Source organism: Miniopterus schreibersii (assembly GCF_964146895.1).
Source record: "Miniopterus schreibersii genome assembly, chromosome: 9".
Taxonomy (NCBI): domain Eukaryota; kingdom Metazoa; phylum Chordata; class Mammalia; order Chiroptera; family Miniopteridae; genus Miniopterus; species Miniopterus schreibersii.
The window spans coordinates 46,615,915-46,632,994 of record NC_138118.1 but is presented as its reverse complement, the minus strand read 5'-3'; the positions used below and the strand labels follow the sequence as shown (position 1 = coordinate 46,632,994).

The following is a 17,080-nucleotide window of genomic DNA, read 5'->3' as shown; positions in this document are numbered from 1 at the left end:
TCTCAGAAGACCCAGCTGCTAATCGTTCTAGCCGAATGGGTTCCAAACTTGACTGCTCAGTGGAATACCTGGGGATTTCAAAAGAAAAAGAAAAATGCCTAGCGCCCACATCTAATGCGCCACCTAGTTTGGAAACCACTGGTGCAGCCACATCTCCTCCAGAGCCCTTAAAAACCCCCAACCCTTCCCTCGCCCGGAGGGCGCACGTTGAGGGTCCGGGGCCGGGTGAGCCAGGTCCCCGCGCCTCGGTCCCCTCCCCCAACCCTGCGGGCCTCGCTCCGGGCTCGGCTGCTCGGTGCTGGGCGCGGGCAGGAGGCGGTGCTTCGGCTGCTTTGGCCACGACGGGGCAGAACCGAAAGCGCCGGCCAGGGAGGCGGGGAGAGGGGCGAGGTGGCGAGGTGGCGGACGCGGGGCGGGACCTCCCTCGGCGGGCCGGAGCCGACAGGTGGCCGCGTCGCGATGGCTGTCGGCCTGGTGGCCGCCTTCGACCTCCAGGAGGACGTGCTGCGGCGGCTGCGGGCGCGGCGCGCGGCGGGCGCCGGGGTCAGAGGCGGCGGCGCAGGTGCTGGCGCGGGTGGCAGAGAGCCCCTGGGGCCCCGGGGCGGGCTGAGCCTTTCATCCTGGGGGGCTCCGGGGCACAGACCAGCCCGGAGGGGGTGGGCAGCCGGTGGCCTCTGCCGACCTGTGAAGGTTAGTGCCCAAGGCACGGGCTTCCCTCTTGGGAGTGCGGGCTGTGCCGCCCTCGGCCCGGCCACTGGGGGAAGGTAGGAGGAGCAACCCTTGGCCGCATTTCTTTTTCTAGCGAGTCCTTCAGCCTCCGGCTGGCTCGTTGCCCGCAGTAATTCCCCTTCAGAGAGGCCGGGCACTAGTGGTACCCTCAGCTCGATGCATCGGCGCGGGGCGCGGAGGAGCCGCAGCCCAGGCTCGCCCGGGCCCACGGCCGGGCGCGGGACAGGGTCGTTCCTCGTGCTCCGTTCGCAGTTCACCTGCCAGGGGAAGGAGGGTCATCACCCTCCTAGGGGCTCTGGCAAGACCAGGGGCTCCGGGAAGTTCTTGTGTTGTGAGGGAGGAAAGAATCATGGCTACCAAGAAAATTATATAAATACTTAACAGTTGCACAGTTTGTCCCCCATGTGTGAGACGTGCTTCTGCATCTGTGCGCACAGTGTCTGTGAGCTAGTGGCCAGGCCGCTTCGGGTGTGAAGTAGGAGAGCGTGGGGTCCGCTTGCCGGCTGCTCGGCTCAGCAGCCCCCGCCCCCGGCGCATCACACACCCGGCCCGCGGGCGGCGGCCGAGGCGCGCGGAGGGACGTGCAGGTTTCCCGCCCAGCTCCGGGGTGTGTGTGTGTGTTGGGGGGGGGGGGGGGGTATTGGAATACATTCCTGGCAGTTGAGGCGTCATTCACAAAAATCCTTTGTTTTGACTTTTGATGAGGGAGTGAAAAGTGGCTTTTGAACCTTCCCAGCATGGGTCAACCAAAACTTTAAAGAAGGGGAACGCAGTGATTTCCCAGAGTGTGAGGGGGCGTGCGGGAGGCAGCTGGTCAGACTCTCATCATCGAGGTTTCTCTCCCTCTCTCCCCCTTTCCTTTCCTCTCTCTGAAATCAATAAAGACATTAAAAAAAAAAAAGTGCTGTAAACAAGGGTGCATCTTCAGGGCTTAAATTCAGCTTCAAAGCAGTGATACCCCTGGATCCCACCTTGTGCACAGTAGCTCTCCACTCCAGCGTGCTTGGCTTTCCCTGTTTTTCTTTAAATACCGTAGACTGCTGGAGGACACTTTTTGGAAGGACTCTCAAATTACCCATATTTACAACTCCTTTCTCCTTAATTCTGGTGAAAGTTTTCAATCCTTGTCTTTGCATGTTGGTTATTCCAAATAAGTTATCATGTTTTTGTAGCTCAAGGTTTGAGTTTGACTAATCACTAGTGTCATTATTAGCAAAACTTCTCATTTTGTAGGAAATTTTAAAAAGTCACCTGAATAAAGAGTTTTTGAAGGTTTAACTTTGAAAAATACAGTAGGCAGCTCCAAGTCTGTTTTCCACCCCAAAGTGGTCCTTTCTCTGAATGTCCACCTTATACAGCTAAATGGCAGGTGTCTGCAAATGAGAAGTTAGATGAAGTGTGAAATGCCACAGTCTTAAGTTTCCGTAATGTGTGTTGTGATTGAAAATCTCTGTGTGAGCCAGTCAGATTTTGGCTTCCTTATGTCTTTCACTCATCTGTGAAGAAATATAAATTTGTGTATTGACATTCCATTAAACAACAGATACGCTTGGGTCCTCAGAAAGTAAACTTACTAGAAATGCCAACCTTTTAAAATATTGGTGGCATTTTGCTCTTTCAGAGCACCTTAGCAAGATATTAGTGTTATACTAAAAGAAATTGTAACTACTGATAATTCCAGTGGGTGGTAGCTCAACCCTCACCCCCCCCCCCCCAAGTTAATTCCCCTTCTGCTATAATTTGTAGCACTGGCAAGAGGATCTGGGAATCTATTTTATTTCCAGCACAGCTATTACTCCACACATGTGTGCAAATTATTTTCCTTTCAAAGTCCCAGCTTTTCAAATGTAAATTGTGAAAAATTATACCATTTTAATGTCTCCTGTCTGCACACTTGCTATTTAAATTTAATGTTTTTACATCAACAGATACAATTGAAGATTGTTTTATTGTTTTTCCATATTGGTAGCTAATTGACCTAGTATCACTAACCAGATAGCCTTCCACTTCTCACTGACAGCAAAGCCATTTCTGTCACACACCAAATGTTCACATAGATGTGGGTCTCCTTTTCTGGCTTCTTAATTGTGTTTTGTTTACTGTTCTTTTGGCACTGTCCTTCCTTTTTCCTTTTCCTTCCCCTACCTCCCTAGTCTCCTTTTCTCATTTTATTCACAATATGAATTTGAAATCACATAATGATGTTTACTTTGTAAGTTTAGGAATTATAAAATATCTGGTCATGTGGAGCCTGAGGATTTATGTGAATTATTTACAGAATATAAATGTCATAGCTGTAATATTTTGGCACCTCTTGATCTGTGTGTTAGGAACTAGTTCAAATTTTTCTATAAGGATGTGAGGTTCCCTACCCTCCCATATGGCCACTGGAAAGACAAGAAATACTTTTTTATTTGATCTTTGTCTCATAGTGGCTGGGAACAAAATTTACATATTTGGCAAACATCTTCCTCTAAAGTGAAATCACTTGTGTTTAGCAAAGAATAGATTGAAATGGACAATAACAGCTGGCAAACTAGCTTCAATTTTCCATGAGCTATTGTCAACACCTTTAATACTAGGCACTCTCCTCTTCTTTAGCAGGTTTTCTTATGCAAGTATCTTATCTATCAAAATGCTACATTTTTTTTCTGCAGGAGCACTGAGTACACTAAACTGTAAAGTTAAATCTCATTTCCTCATTTGAAATTGCTAAACTTCCTCCTCTGGACTTTCCAGTGATGACCTACTAGGAGAAGAGTCAGGATGAATAAGCAAAGAGACTATTGAATAGTTTTTTCAAAAGGGTGTGTCTAAAACCTGAGCAACTAATCCAGGGAGGGCTGATGGGTTAATGGTGTGTGTTGAGACATTGGTCTCCGGATTTCCCACAATGCCCAATTTGTCTAATTCAAATGTTTTTGAGATGAGAACCATGTACATAATTGCAGGATTATTTAAACTGAAGTTATTACTACCTAACAGACCCATGGATGCATTCTTTTTATTATTTCTTTCAACTGTCTACCATGGTTATATTATAAGCTGGTCCTAGTAATGCTATATAATGAATATTGCTTGATATACAGGAGTTGGCAAAAGTAGGCTTACAGTTGTTCAAATGGAAAATAAGACAATAATTAATAAGAAATAGTACAAGAATAAACTCTGTTTTGTGTACTAAAAACTGTAAACTTACCTTTTGCCCCACCTTATATATTATAAATACGTAGTTTAGTGGTTCTCAACTCTGGGTGCACATTAGAATTACCTGGGGAACTTAAAAACACATACACCAGAGACTAGGCCCCTCACCAGCCCAATAAAATCAGAGTGTTTTGGGGTAGGGCTTGGGGATTAGTGTTCTTTTAAAAGCTCTCCTGATGATTTTAGTACACAGCCAGAGTTGAGAACTACTGGTTTAATGGAATAAGCATATACCATTTGTTGTGATCTGTACTTTTTGGAGAAATTTTTTCTCTCAATTTTTTAATGATATGAAAATAGGTGTGCTGCTGCAAGGAAATTGGATTTTCTTAGCAAGATTTATTATAAAGGAGTTTCTTATCTTAGTTGAAACCTTTTAAGTGTACTTTGGAAAAAGCCTCTCCCAGTATCTTTATAATCTTGAAAGAAAAAAAAAAACAACTTCTCAAAATATTGACACATTGCATTCCAAAAGTTTTGAGTCATGTGCAGGATGCAAAGAAACTCACTGAAATTCTCCTTAGATGTCTACAAAATCTACCTTAAAAGGATTTTTCAGTAATTATCTATTTTCCCATTGTAAGCGTGGTGCAGGAAACTTAGTTCATTCTCTTTACCATTTTTTAGGTTTGAGTTTAGTTTGTGCCACTTTTTTTCATGTATGATACTGGCCAACTATCTTAACCTCATTTAAACTCAATTGTTTTATCATTACCATGGGCCTATAATACCTTACATAGTGTGGATGAGATAGAAATGAGAACTCTGAAAATTGCAAAGTATAATTTAGCAGCAAGCTGATTGAATCATATTAATCTTCTAAGAGACCAAGTCATTATCCTTATTTTTGAAAAATATGTTTTTATTGATTTTAGGGAGAGAGAGTAGAAACATTGGCTGCCTCCTGCATGCCCCCTACTGGGATGGAGCCAGAAACTTGGGCATGTGCCCTGACCAGGAATTGAACCAGTGACCTCTTGGTACAGGGGTTGACTCTCAACCAACTGAGCCACACCAGCCAGGCTGATTATCCTTATTTTTTAAGTCAGTTGGAAATTTGTCTGAGAGCTCAATATACATCGAAAGTATGTATACCATATATAAAAAATACTTCCCCCCTTTCTTTGTCTTGCGCCCAGAATATCCATGCAACTTCTTCCTGTCAGGAGCAGGGAGGAGAGATCTCAGGATTATCCCTAAATCCTCAATGAAACCTACTCTGTCTCTCTAAATGTTTCCTACCTCCAGCTCTGGTGCAGGGGTTCAGCTCACCAATTATCCTTATTTTTTACCTTGTTTTTTCCTTTCTAATCAGAAATACAAACTAAAATTTGGTTTGGATTATAGGATATTTTGCATATGTTATGTCTAAATATTGGAACTTGTCATAAGATAATATTTAACATCTGAAAACACTATTCATGTATGAGGAAAATGAGTCAAGTTAAAGCAGTTTAATTTTGAGGAAATTGGGGAAATAGACATTTCTCTTCAATTAATGATGATAACTATCAATGTTGTATCTACCAATGTTTAAATCCTTTAACTTTAGAATTGGGAGGACTATCCTCACATTTTAGAAGAAACGTGACAGTCAGCTAACTTACAAGTTAAATATATTGTGTTAAGAATCTTTATATCCTTCATCAAAATATGGCTTTCAAACAGAAAAGTACATAAATCTTAAGTGCAACACACCCATGTACCTAGCACTCAGAGCAGGAAAGAGAACATTAATAGAACGCCCAAGGTCCCCTTCATGCTCCTTTCAAGCTATCACTCATCTATCACCATAGACTCATTTTGCCCTTTTTTGAAACTTGTGTGTAAATTAAATCATATAGTTTGTGACTTTTTGGGGAGGGGAAAGGGTCTGGGCTTCTTTTGTGCAATTATTTATGTTGTATGTTATAGCAAATTAATTAATTCTTATTGTTGTATAGTATTCCATTGTTTGGATATCCGCTGTATAGATATTTTGGGTTTTCAGTTTTGGCTGTTATAAACCATAGTACTATAAACATTATATGTGTCATCTTCCAAAATATGCATGTATTTCTGTTGGGTTATATGTAAAAATGCTGTTGCTGAGCCACCTATGGTCAATTTTAGTATATACTACCAGTTTTCCAATTTACACTCCCATTAGCAGTGTGTGAAAGTTTCAATTTTCAAATGTTACGCGGTGCCAAGAAAGTACAAATTTCTTGGCACCACATAAAATTAAAGCATAATAAGTTAAGGGTTCATATTGTAACCCTTAGGGTAACTAATAAAAAATAGCAAAGACTATATAACTGACAAATTAATAGGTCGGAGACTGAAATAATAAGACTTCTTTTAGTCCAGAAGGCAAGGACAGAGCAAAACAGTTGAGTTACATAGAAAATAAATAGTAGTGATTGATATAAATGCAATACACCACTGATTACATTAAATGTAAATGGACTACATACATTAAAGGATACTGCATTAAGATACAGCTTAAATATAAGGATACAAGAAGAGTAATAATAAGAGGACAGAAAAAGTTATAGTCAGCACTAGCCAAAAGAAAGCTGATGTAGTTATACTGATTTCAGAAAAAGTAGCCTTTAAAGTAAAAAGAATTATTAAAGGATATTTTATAATGAATAAAAGGGTTGACTAGTCCAGCTCCTGGTTAAAAACCTATGCGTGATTTTTTTCAAGCCCAATCGTATGCAATTACAAAATCTTTACTTGGCAGGCCTCACGGGGGAAAGCTGCCCTCTCCAAACCAGACTTGGTGCATAGCCAGTGCCCTTCAGGCCTAAAGGGAGTTGCAGTCAACGCTCCCCTGGTTGACCATAATCTTATAATACATAGCTGTGTTCCCAGCCCAGGTGCCTTCATTCAGAGGCTTCTTTATCAGGAGCCTTAAAGAGATCTTCCTTAGGTGCCTCTGATGAAAGCAGCTTTGCAGGAAAAGGAGGAGAGCCTTGAAGATACTTTTTCTCCACTTTGACTCAGTACTCAGCACTTTTCCCCTCTTGGCTCTTCTCTCTCTCCCTTCCCTGAGCCTTGGGTCCACCATGCTTCAGGAGCCTTTTGTTGGAGGCTCCTTGAGTAGTGAGAGATCCCCACCTCTCTGCTGATGTACCGGACCCTCCACTCATTCTGTAGAGGGCATGGACTGGGAAGTGGTGGTTTCTCTGGTTTAACCTTTTGCTTTACTCTCAGAGTAAGTGATAAAAGGCTTGTTACTTGCTTTTTTAGCACTTTGCTTTAATCTGCTTCTCTGACAGCTCTGCTGAGTTTCTGACAGGATAATCCGCCAGGAAGCTGTAACAGTTCTAAATTTCTATGCTCCTAATAAATAATGTACATAAAGCAAAAACTAATAGATACTTAAAATTTATTGAAGTATAACATAGATGCAAAAAAATATACAGGATAAGAGTGTACAGCTCAGTGAGTTGTTACAAAGTAAGCATACCAGTATACCCAACACATGCAACATTACCAGCATCTCAGGAGGCTCCTTTGATATATAGGGTGTCCCAAAAAAGTGTACACACACTTTAACAGCCAATCACGCACTTACTTTCCACTCCTTTTCAGGTTTAACTGATTTGAAATAATGGGTAAAGCCAGACTAAGCATTGAACAAAGAAAATTTATCCTAAAGTGCTAGTAGAATTTTGTGTGTGGGCATACATAAAAGATAAAGTTTACAGTATAAAACCAGCAACAGTCAACAAATTGAGGGCACACAAGTACTGAACAAAATGATTCTTGATATTTGCGATTCCATTGCTTCATGTTATCAGCAGTGCCTGGACCAGAATGGTCATCAGTTGGAAAACGGGCATTGACAAAAAAAAAAGCTCATTTCTGTAGATTCTTTTAAATTTTGAAAATGAACTGTATATTAATAAATACTCACTTGATAATCATTCAAAGTGCATATACATTTTTGGGGGGATGCCCTGTATATACTTCCCAATCACTACTCCTTTCCTCTTCCTTAAAGATCACTACTATTCTGACCTCTAATTCAATAGATTAGCTTTGCCTGTTTTTAAATTCTATATAATGGAATCACCAGTAAGTATTCTTTTGTACTTGGCATTTCACTAATATTATATTTGTTAGATATATCTAACTTGTTATTATCTTTTCAGATATTTTAGAAAATAATTATGAGAGCTTGCGTATATTAAATGTTGAAAGAAATGGAAATATAATCTATACTTATAAGGTATGTATCTCTTTTTTTCATTGTGGTAAAATATACATAGCATAAAATTGACTATTTTAACCATTTATATTCTCTTTTTATAAATTTTACACTCTATCTTATTGGGGGTAACAAATAACTCTTGTTGACATTTAACCTTTAACATATGACTTTTATTTTTTGAGATTCAATAGGGTGATTTAAATTCAGTCTTCTCTTTTTTAAATAAAATAAAACTTTGCATAATGTCTGATACAGTGCTCAGTTTTTTTGAATAAACAAAAAGTTCCATTTTCTAGAGAAAAAAAATGCCAAGGAGAAGATGTTTAACCCTAATTAGCATGTTAAATGTTTATCTTTGAGGAACTATCAAATATGAGTATTCTACATCACCTGTTCAAATTCAGATATGCTCAGACTTTTGAGGCATATTATTTAGCAATATATTTTCAATGTTAAGTGTTCTAAGGGAAGGAAATTTAACTTTACTTGTAATTTTATTATAGTAGAGAAACATGAAAATAATTTCAGTAGCCAGTTTGCTTTGCACAGTTATAGGATTATACATTTTTTTTTTTGCTTAGAAAAGTTATTATTTTAAATTGTGTCTATAAGTATGCTGCATTTAAGAAACTGTATGATTCAAAAAGTTTTACTTACAAGAATATCATGGTCTTGATGTAGCCACTCCCAATATTCATCATATATATTCCCTTAAATAAATGGAAGTACAAAGAGATTTGCCCCTTTACCATGCTCAGTCTTACTAGACAGTGTCCCCTAAATGCACTGAGCTGTACATTCTTAATCCATTTTACCCTTTGAGCCCAGATGAGGAGTTGAAACAGGTTTGGTTCCTTTTTTTTTTTTTTTTAAATATATCTTTATTGATTTCAGAGAGAGGAAAGGAGAGGGAGAGAGAGACAGAAATATCAATGATGAGAGAGTCATTGATCAAGCCCACAACCCGGGCATGTGCCCTGACCGGGAATCGAACCCCGATTGCCTGGATCCTAGGTCACCGCTCAACCGCTGAGCCACGCCCAGCCAGCGTCTGGTTCCTTTCTGATAGGCACAGCATGCTGCCTTTAGAGTGCTTATTGCTAATATTAATCAAATTACTACAGGTTTGTTTTAAAACTTTTAACATCCTACCTTTCTAAACAATGACATTTAATGAACATCTGGTTAATTTTTTTTAGGATGATAAGGGAAATGTCTCCTTTGGACTATATGATTGCCAAACCAGACAAAATGAGGTAAAAATCACCATTAATTATAGATTACTCATTGGCTATTGCTTTTAGAGTTTTCCTTCCTTATGCCTTCTTTTTCTAGATACAAATTCTCATTTTATTTTCTAAAAATTTACTTTTTATTTCTTTGCCTTTTTTCTCTTCTCCCTCTTACACTCTCTTAGCACCATTATTATTATTATTTTTTAAAGTGCAAAGACTTTTGGACCAAAACAACAGCTGAAGTCTCTTCGTCCTTTGAGTCTTAAGCAAAATTGACTCAAACCAATTGCCCAATATTCTGTAGGAATGTAAGGAGCCTAGTCCCTCCCCAAGACTTGTGTGCTTCCAAAAGCTTAGGATCTCATAATGACCTCTAGCTCTGAGTTCTGCTTCTGCTTAACCTTCACTTATCTTGTTTCTCAAAGATCCAGGTGTAGAACCTAGTTTGCTTTTCTTAATTTTTCCCCAAGCCTCTCACAGAGGGCATTAGATCAAGAGTGGGGAACCTTTATTCTGCCAAGGGCCACTTGGATATTTATAACATAATTCGAGGGCCATACAAAATTATCAACTTAAAAATTAGCTATAAAAAAACCTCCTAGATTTATTGAATTTTGAGTTCCGCCTGCGGTTGCCTTGGCAGAGCCAGACCAAATGATTTCGAGGGCAGTATAGGGCCTGTGGGTGGGACGTTCCCCACCCCTGCATGAGATAACATGATGGGTTTGTCTAATTCCTGGGGAAAATGGGAGGGGGTCATTTTGTCCCTATGTAAAAACAATTTACAAATATTAAGGGATTAAGAAGTCTAAAAATGTACACTTACACAAAAGCTTCTCCAAAGCACATTGTTACATGAAAAAAGCAAGTTGCCAGGATAATACATTCCATTTAAGTTTTAAAAAATTGCAAGAAAACTATGCAACACATGTGCATAAATATATATTAAAAACATATTTCAAAAGCCCCAGAAGGCTAAAGAGCAAATTACCAACATGTTTCATTTTAGAAGGGAGTTAGGATTGGGTGAGCATAATGGGGAGCTTTGACTTTTTATCTGGTAGCTTTGCATGTTTTAAATACTGAGATTATGCTCCTATATTATTTTATAATTAAAAGAATAAAACACTAAACATTAAATGTATACATCCATGATTCTTCTTACTTACAAATTAGAATTCCTTAATCAGAGCAAGAGTTAAAGGAAACCAAAATTTCTCACATGAATTCAGACCTTTCTTATTCTTCGTTCTTATTCAATGTTCACTTTCTGTAATTAAGGGTTTTCTGAATTCCCAACATTTTTTATCAACTTCTGGCCAGAGGATCCTAGTGTGTTCTCAGTGCTTTTTTGTTTGCAGGTACTAATTACCTTCTTAATACGTCTACTATTTGCCTTCTACTATTTACTGCTTCTCTTAGTCCATTCTCTCCTGACGTCTAAGGCTCTTTATATTTCCGTATCCTCTCAGTGTACTTTATAAGTTTGCGAATGTAAGTGATTACCTCCAGTTCCTCAGTCTTTCTCTCACATCCTCCTTCTGCATGACCATTTTCTTTAATATTCAAGGAAATGGAATCTTGCAACATTTCAAACAGCAACAAGACAATAAAAAAATAAAGATTAAATAAAGATAGAAGATTACTTTGCCAGTGCACTAAATATGAGTCCTGTAAGAGATGTACTTATAACAGTCTCTTAGACATAGCTAGTGGTAACATGTTATATAGTTTGATTAAAACTTGACTTGCCTCAGTAACTTTAATAACTAACATTTGAGTGCTTATTATGTGTGGCAGACATTGTATTAAGTGCTTCATATGGATTATCTCACTTGATCTTTCTAATAATATCATAAGGTGGGTATTATGATTCCTGTTTTCCTGATGGGGGATAGAGAGGCTGAGTAACTTGTTCAAGGCCACACAGCTAGCAAGTGGCAGAGTCAGGATTAAAACCTGAGTCTAGTTTGGCTCCAAGGCCTGTGCTCTTAATCGCTATGCTCTGTTGCCTCATGGCTAAGTTTCAGTGCCAAGCATGGCCTGCATATCACACTTTAAAAAAAAAAAAAAAATTCAGAAACTTCTCAGTACAAATAAAGTGGTTCAGTGAGGGTTCTTTAGTAAAATGTTTGCCACAGTAATACTTGGTAGACAGCTAAATGGGAATTTGTATTTATAAAATTATTATTTAATATGAAACTCCTAATTAAAAAACACTTTGTTTTAATAGCATCTCTATACATTTGAGAAAGACTTGCAAGTTGTCAGTTGTTCTGTCAACAGTGAGAAAACTTTGCTTGGTAAGTTGAACTCTTTTATTGCTACATGTCAAGAACTAAACTACATCTTTTGCATATCAAAGTATTGGATTTTTATAATATTTGATTACTCTATTACAATGATTTTCTGTGAAGAGATGCTCTTAAGAGATTAGATGTGAAATAAAGAATCTGTTGAGTCTACCTACAAAAAGAGATTGCTTTATATTCCACCTTAATCATCCACTGACAGATCCTTTGAGCCCTCACTTACTTCAGATAGAAAATGGTAAACTTGAACAAGCCACTGCATGGATCATTTGTTAATGACTTATATTTTTCTTTTTCCATTAGCTGCAAGTTTAGTTCAATCTACTAAAGAAGGAAGAAAGAATGAGCTTCAACAAGGTAATGAAATTATAATTTTTAGTGCCTATTATTGATGAAGATTTATTGAACTACTTAGTCAAATTTCAGGCATCTTTACAAATAGCTTTACCTCAAAATGAAAAGGTAAAGGTCACGTCAAGCATGAAAAAGTTTAAATTTTTTTCAAGTAAACACAAAAGTACAGAAAATGTTATAACAGTGAATAGCAGAAGCATTCAAAAGGCAATTATTAGAGATCAAGAAAGAAATAAAAAACTTCCTGGAAACAAATGAAAATGAACATGCAACAACTCCAAATCTATGGGACACAATGAAAGCAGTCCTGAGAGGAAAGTTTATAGCACTACAAGACTATCTCAAAAAACAAGAAAAACTTCTAATAGACTCTTTAACCCTACAACTCAAAAACTTAGAAACGGAACAAGAAAAGCCCAGAGTAAGTAGAAGGAAAGAAATAATAAAGATTAGAACAGAAATAAATGACATAGAGACTAAAAGAACAATACAAAAGATCAATGAAACCAAGAGCTGGTTCTTTGAAATGATAAACAAGATTGATGAACCTTTAGCCAGACTCATCAAGAAACAAAGAGAGAGGACCCAAATAAACAAAATCAGAGATGAAAGAGGTGAAATAACAACTGACCAACAGAAATACAAAATATTGTAAGAAAATACTATGAACAACTAACTATATGCCACCAAGCTGGACAACCTGAATGAAATGGATGAATTCCTAGAAAAATACAATCTTTCAAAACTCAATCAGGAAGAGTCAGAAAGTCTAAACAGGCTGATAAATGCTGATGAAGTTGAAGCAGTAATCAAAGGGCTCCCAGCACACAAAAGCCCTGGCCCAGATGGCTTCATAGGGGAGTTTTACCAAACATTCAAAGAAGAATTAACATCTATCCTCTTCAAACTATTTCAAAAAATCCAAGAGGAAGGAACACTTCCAAGCTCTTTTTACGAGGCCAGCATTAGCCTAATTCCAAAACCAGATAAAAGCAACTACAAAGAAAGAAAATTACAGGTCAATATCCCTGATGATCATAGACGCTAAAATCCTCAACAAAATATTAGCAAATCGGATCCAGCAATATATTAAAAAGATCACACACCATGACCAAGTGGGATTTATTCCAGGGATGCAAGGCTGGTACAATATTCGCAAATCAATAAAGGTAATATATCACATAAACAAATTGAAAGACAAAAATCACATGATCATATGAATAGATGCAGAAAAAGCATTTGATAAAATCCAATACCCATTTTTGATAAAAACTCTCAGCAAAGTGGGAATAGAAGGATCATACTTCAACATAATAAAGGCCATATGTGACAAACCTACAGCCAACATCATATTCAATGGGCAAAAACTAAAACCATTTCCCCTAAGAACAGGAACAAGACAGGGGTGTCCACTTTCACCACTCTTATTCAACATAGTACTGGAATTCCTAGCCACAGTGATCAAGACAAGAAGAAAACATAAAAGGCATCCAAATTGGAAAGGAGGAAACAAAACTGTCATGATTTGCAGATGACATGATATTGTACATAGAGAATCCTAAAGACTCCATCAGAAAACTACTAGGTTTAATAAATGAATTCAGCAAGGTAGCAGGATACAAAATTAACACCCAGAAATTGATGGCATTTTTATACACCAATAATGAACTCTCAGAAACAGAAACTAAAAAAACAATCCCATTTACCATTGCAACTAAAAAAATAAGATACCTAGGAATAAACTTAACCAAAGATGTAAAAGACCTTTACTCAGAAAACTACAGGACACTGAAAAAAGAAATAGAGGAAGATATAAACAAATGGAAAAATATACCCTGTTCATGGATTAGAAGAATTAACATCATTAAAATGTCCATACTACCCAAAGCAGTCTATAAATTCAATGCAATCCCTATTAAAATACCAACAGCATATTTCACAGGTCTAGAAAAAACACTTTGAAAATTTACCTGGAACCAAAAAACACCCCAAATAGCCACAGCAATCTTGAGAAAGAAGAACAAAGTTGGAAGGATCACAATACCAGATATCAAGTTATACTACAAAGCCACTGTAATCAAAACAGCCTGGTACTGGCGCAAGAACAGACATATGGATCAGTGGAAGAGAACAGAGAACCCAGAAATAAACACACTGCTTTATGTTCAATTAATATTTGACAAAGGAGGCAAGAACATACAATGGAGTAAAGACAGTCTTTTCAATAAATGGTATTGGAAAAATTGGATAGATACATGCAAAAAAATAAAAGTGGACCACCAACTTACACCATACACAAAAGTAAATTCAAAATGGTTAGAAGACTTAAATGTAAGGCATGAAACCATAAAAATCCTAGAGGAAAACATAGGCAGTAAAATCTCAGACATCTCTCATAGCAATATGTTTGCTGATATATCTCCTAGGGCAAGAGAAACTAAGGAGAAAATAAACAAATGGGACTGCATCAAAATTAAAAGCTTCTGCACAGCTAAGGAAACCATCAACAAAACAAAAAGGGAGCCCACTGTATGGGAGAACATATTTGCCAATGACACATTGGATAAAGGGTTAATATCCAAAATATATAAGGAACTTATACAACTTAATAAAAGGAAGACAAACAATCCAATTAAAAAATGGGCAATGGACCTAAATAGACACTTCTCCAAAGAGGACATACAAATGGCTAAGAGACATATGAAAAAATGCTCAGCATCACTAATCATTGGAGAGATGCAAATTAAAACCACAATGAGGTGTCACTTCACAACTGTCAGAATGGCTCCCATCAACAAGTCAACAAACTACAAGTGCTGGCGAGGGTGTGGAGAAAAGGGGAACCCTAGTACACTGCTGGTGGGAATGCAGACTGGTGCAGCCACTATGGAAAGCAGTATGGAGGTTCCTCAAAAGATTAAAAATTGACCTGCCATTTGACCCAGTGATCCCACTTCTAGGAATATATCCTAAGGAACACCAATCGCAAAGAACTTATGCACCCCTATATTCATAGCAGCGCAATTCACAATAGCTAAGATTTGGAAACAGCCCAAGTGCCCATCAGTAGATAAGTGGATAAAAAAAGCTGTGGCACATTTACACCATGGAGTACTATGCAGCTATGAAGAGGAAGGACCTTTTGGCCTTTGGCACAGCATGGAGGGAGCTAGAGAGTATTATGCTAAGTGAAATGAGCCAGTCGGAGGACAAGTACCAAATGATCTCGCTAATATGTGGAATATAATAAACAAAATAAACTGATGAACAAAGTGGATCCAGTGACATAGAAGCTTGGAACAAACTGAGGGATCTCAGAGGGAAGGTGGGGAGGGAGGTGTGGGTGGGGAGAGATTAATTAGGGAACTTGTATGTTTATGGGCAAGGCCCATGGACGTGGACATTGGTGTGGGGAGGGGTGGGGGTGGGATGGATGTGGGGTGGAGGGGGTTAGTGGAGTTTAAAGGGGGACATCTGTAATGGTCTCAACAATAAAGATAAAGAAAAAAAAGGCAATTAGCACCTTCAAACAAAACACTGAGAACACACTAGAACCTCATGGTCAGAAGCTCGGTAAAGGGTTGGTAAAATCTTGATATTCCTTTAAGAATACCATTAAAAAATTTGATTAACTATTGACCAACACATATTGCATTATGAATAGTCTACCAATTCTAAATATAAAATCAGTTCTACTCATTTGCTAAGGCCCACTTCGTAGTTTATTATCTATGTGATACCTGCCCTCTCCACTATCCTTTTGACATTCTATAACATCCACCTATCTGTTCAGAACTCAATAATTATTGAGTGCCTGCAGTGGGTTAGGCAGTATGTGTTGTGCTGGGGATAAAATGGTTTGCAAAGAGGTGTGGCAATTGGCCTCAGGGTGAGTTATAGGGACTAGTGGTGGGAGGGGGTGCCCCATTGAGCATGTGCCCCATCTTCAAAGGAAGCCCAGTGGGACCAGCTTTTCAATTTATCATGAGAAGTATGCCCTGACCAGGTGGTTCAGTTGGTTGGAGCATTGTTCCATACACCAAAAGGTTGTGGGTTCTATTCCCAGTCAGGGCACATACCTGGGTTGTGGGTTTGATCCCCGGCTGGGATGAGTGCGGGAGGCAACTGAGTGATGTTTCTCTCCTGCCCCTCCTCTCTCGAAGTATGGACATTGATATAAAAATTTTATTTTTAAACGTTGGCTCAAATACTTTTTAAAATTTTCCTCAGGCAATGATAACCACCTGTGGCTGGGTCTAGCCTGTATACTACCATTTTTCAACCTCTGGTCTAGTGGATCTCATTTTAATCTCTTACTATTCCAATCCTGCAGTGTGTTCCATCTGTTCTATTTATTTGGCACTTAAACTCCTTTAGTTAACATAGTTCCCACTCAGATGTGTTTTCCTGCATTTGCATGTGATGGGAAAAGCCTTTTACATACTTTCCACATGAGGCTTATGAGGCAGTCCTGGGCTTCCACAGAGCCAGCTTAGAGAGTGTCAAGTCTGGGTAGGACCTTCTCAGGGACCTCAGCAGAAGAGTTTCTGGGAGATGTTAGTGAGCAGGATGTGTTCTCTGAAATCTCATGTATATTACTCATCCAGCCTTCCCTCCTGCCATGTCACACTGAGGACCACAGTAGTCCTCTTCCTTCTTCTGTGCCATGTCCTGCTCTTAGTATTCTCTGCTTTTCTTAGAATGGGGTGCAATGCTCACTTCAAAAGTAATGGAACTGAGTGAGCTTAAGTGAAATAAGATATTGGTGTCCTGACCTTTAAAACAAGGGTATGGACAAAATCAGGATGTGACCTTGATTTCCTGGCTAATAAACTCCTTTACCAAGAAGAGAAAGGGTCAGCTGCTTGTATTCTTCCCAATCACGAGGCTGGATTAGATCCCCACACCTCCTAGTTCTTGAGACTTATTCCTTTTAGCCTTAGAAATTATTATGCTGGTAAACCCATTAGTAACTATAATCTTTACATGGTGTTTACCATCTATGCCTGATTGCCATGCAGAACAAAGGCAATTACTTA

The 17,080-nt window shown here is 38.8% G+C and overlaps 1 protein-coding gene across 1 annotated transcript in view; it reads left to right on the top strand.

Annotated features, from left to right (window-relative positions):
- The first annotated feature begins 381 nt into the window (after window positions 1–381).
- Window positions 382–17,080, top strand: part of GSAP (gamma-secretase activating protein) — a 102,987-nt gene continuing 86,288 nt past the window's right edge. The window contains exons 1-5 of the mRNA XM_081147164.1: window positions 382–562; window positions 8,082–8,158; window positions 9,340–9,396; window positions 11,609–11,678; window positions 11,991–12,044. Coding sequence (XP_081003290.1) covers window positions 460–562; window positions 8,082–8,158; window positions 9,340–9,396; window positions 11,609–11,678; window positions 11,991–12,044 — 361 coding nt within the window. The 5' untranslated portion in view covers window positions 382–459. The remainder of the gene's footprint in view (window positions 563–8,081; window positions 8,159–9,339; window positions 9,397–11,608; window positions 11,679–11,990; window positions 12,045–17,080) is intronic.